The 1,892-nt window shown below is 36.8% G+C and overlaps 1 protein-coding gene across 1 annotated transcript in view; it reads right to left on the reverse strand.

Moving 5' to 3' along the window:
- The window catches only part of LOC106743068 (protein takeout-like), a 6,094-nt gene extending 4,202 nt beyond the window's left edge, over positions 1-1,892 (reverse strand). The window contains exon 1 of the mRNA XM_014616582.1: positions 1,727-1,892. Coding sequence (XP_014472068.1) covers positions 1,727-1,892 — 166 coding nt within the window. The remainder of the gene's footprint in view (positions 1-1,726) is intronic.

Consider the following 1,892-nt stretch of genomic DNA (forward strand, 5'->3'; position numbering starts at 1 on the left):
TACTCAATGAAGAAACATTTCATTATAGTGTTTTGGAAAGCTCTCGAGGTCAGCTACAAGAATATGTAATAAAAAATAGAGGATGCCATTTAAAAAAATTGAGGTGACCTTCATGTGACTTTCAAATAATTCTTCAAGGTCAAAACCAATGGTACCGTCTTATGGTCCCCTCGAAACCAAACAACTTTTGTCTGAAAAATTTTTCTCTCCCGGGCTTGGTTTTCGAAATATTCGACTGGGTCGATTAAAATGGCCCACCTTGTATATATATATATACACATACATATATATATACACATACATATATATATACACATACATATATATATACACAGATAAAAGTTGTATGGTTTGGAGAATGACATAAGACGATGATCTTAGCTTCATTATAGTCACAATTCAAGGTCAACTTCATTTTTTTTTAATAGAATCATATAATTTTTCAACACAAATCGATTCCACTGTTCATTATACGTATAAAAATACTGGGACTAGATCATCTAAATACAAATACTTTTTCAGTTATTTTATTTTTTATTCTAATATTTTTCAGTATAAGATATGAAATATCTCATAAAGTATTCCTTTTTCGACATTATCATCTTAACACTTTTGTACGTAGAATGGCAAATGGATTTTTATTGAATGTCTTTAAACAGTTGAACGTGTGGGAAATAGGTGAAGAAGTTTCTGCTTGAATTCGTCGTGTTGAGAATGGATTTTTGCTTTTTTTTCTTTTGAGTGATGACTTCGTAAGCGCTGATACGTTTGAAGAAAGCTATCGGTCGAAGTGTGCTGGAGTAATATCATGTAAAATGAACGAAATGTAGGACACTGGGTAACCATTCCAATGCACCGTTATAACCTGTTTCCATCGCTAACAAAATCACGTGGCTGTAGAACCGGTTGAATTTTCGGGTTCTCGGGATTCTTAACAAGACCCTCCGTAATACTGTTGTTCATTTGTTCCAAAAAAAAACATTTCAGTTGTTTAAAAAAAGCATTTACATTGTAAAACATTACGCTCTATTTTGTCGTCAATGGAAATCGCGAAGTGTCGGCCAACTTCCTATATTTCGAGCTATACATTTCGTTTATTTAGCAAAGAGTCATTAAGCGGAAATGTTAATTTCTTCGTTTATGCAGCATGTAACGAAAGAAAATTAAAGAAATTACAAATGTTAAAATTGGACAATTCCAGATCGAATCTCTCGGGGAAAATGTTAGCCCGACGGAAATAATAAGGAGGATGCAAAAGTTACTAACATTCCGCACACAGTGTGACATAGAAACTTTTGAGAAAATCGTCCGGTATACTTCGCAGTATACTACGGCGAGATGCAATTCCAATCACCCGCTGCACCTTCACTCGACATCGCAAGAAACGCGACTTTAACTGTACTTCAATTTCGCGACGTCCAAAATTTAAATTTAAATTAATCGCCCGAACATCGGGCGCTCGGCTTTGATTTTGCCCATCGATTTACTTTTATCAAAATCGAATTATAGGATTCATCTCTCAGTTTCAAAGTCAGATAATACAAATCAAACCTCGCGGCTTAGCTTATTATATTTGCAAATTAAATTAATTCACGTAAAGGCTTTGATAGATCCGATGAAAAGAACGATATCGAGAGGTGTGTATTGGCGTACAAGTCACGGGCCGACAAGTTTCTCAATCAAACTAGATCAAAAGCGATAGTGGATTATCGTAAACATGTCTCACCTTGACGGAAATGCTCGGTAAGTACATTGGCCGACCTGGCGAGGCAGGCTTCCAGCTTGGGATCCCTCCTGGGACACGGGTCCAAGAATTCCAGGCCTCTGTACCTGCCGACGGCCCCGACGCTGATCAGCAGCGAACACGCGCACAATAATACGGCACTCTTCAT

This window comes from Dinoponera quadriceps, unplaced genomic scaffold, assembly GCF_001313825.1.
Source record: "Dinoponera quadriceps isolate SergipeBrazil2010 unplaced genomic scaffold, ASM131382v1 scaffold3, whole genome shotgun sequence".
Lineage (NCBI taxonomy): Eukaryota > Metazoa > Arthropoda > Insecta > Hymenoptera > Formicidae > Dinoponera > Dinoponera quadriceps.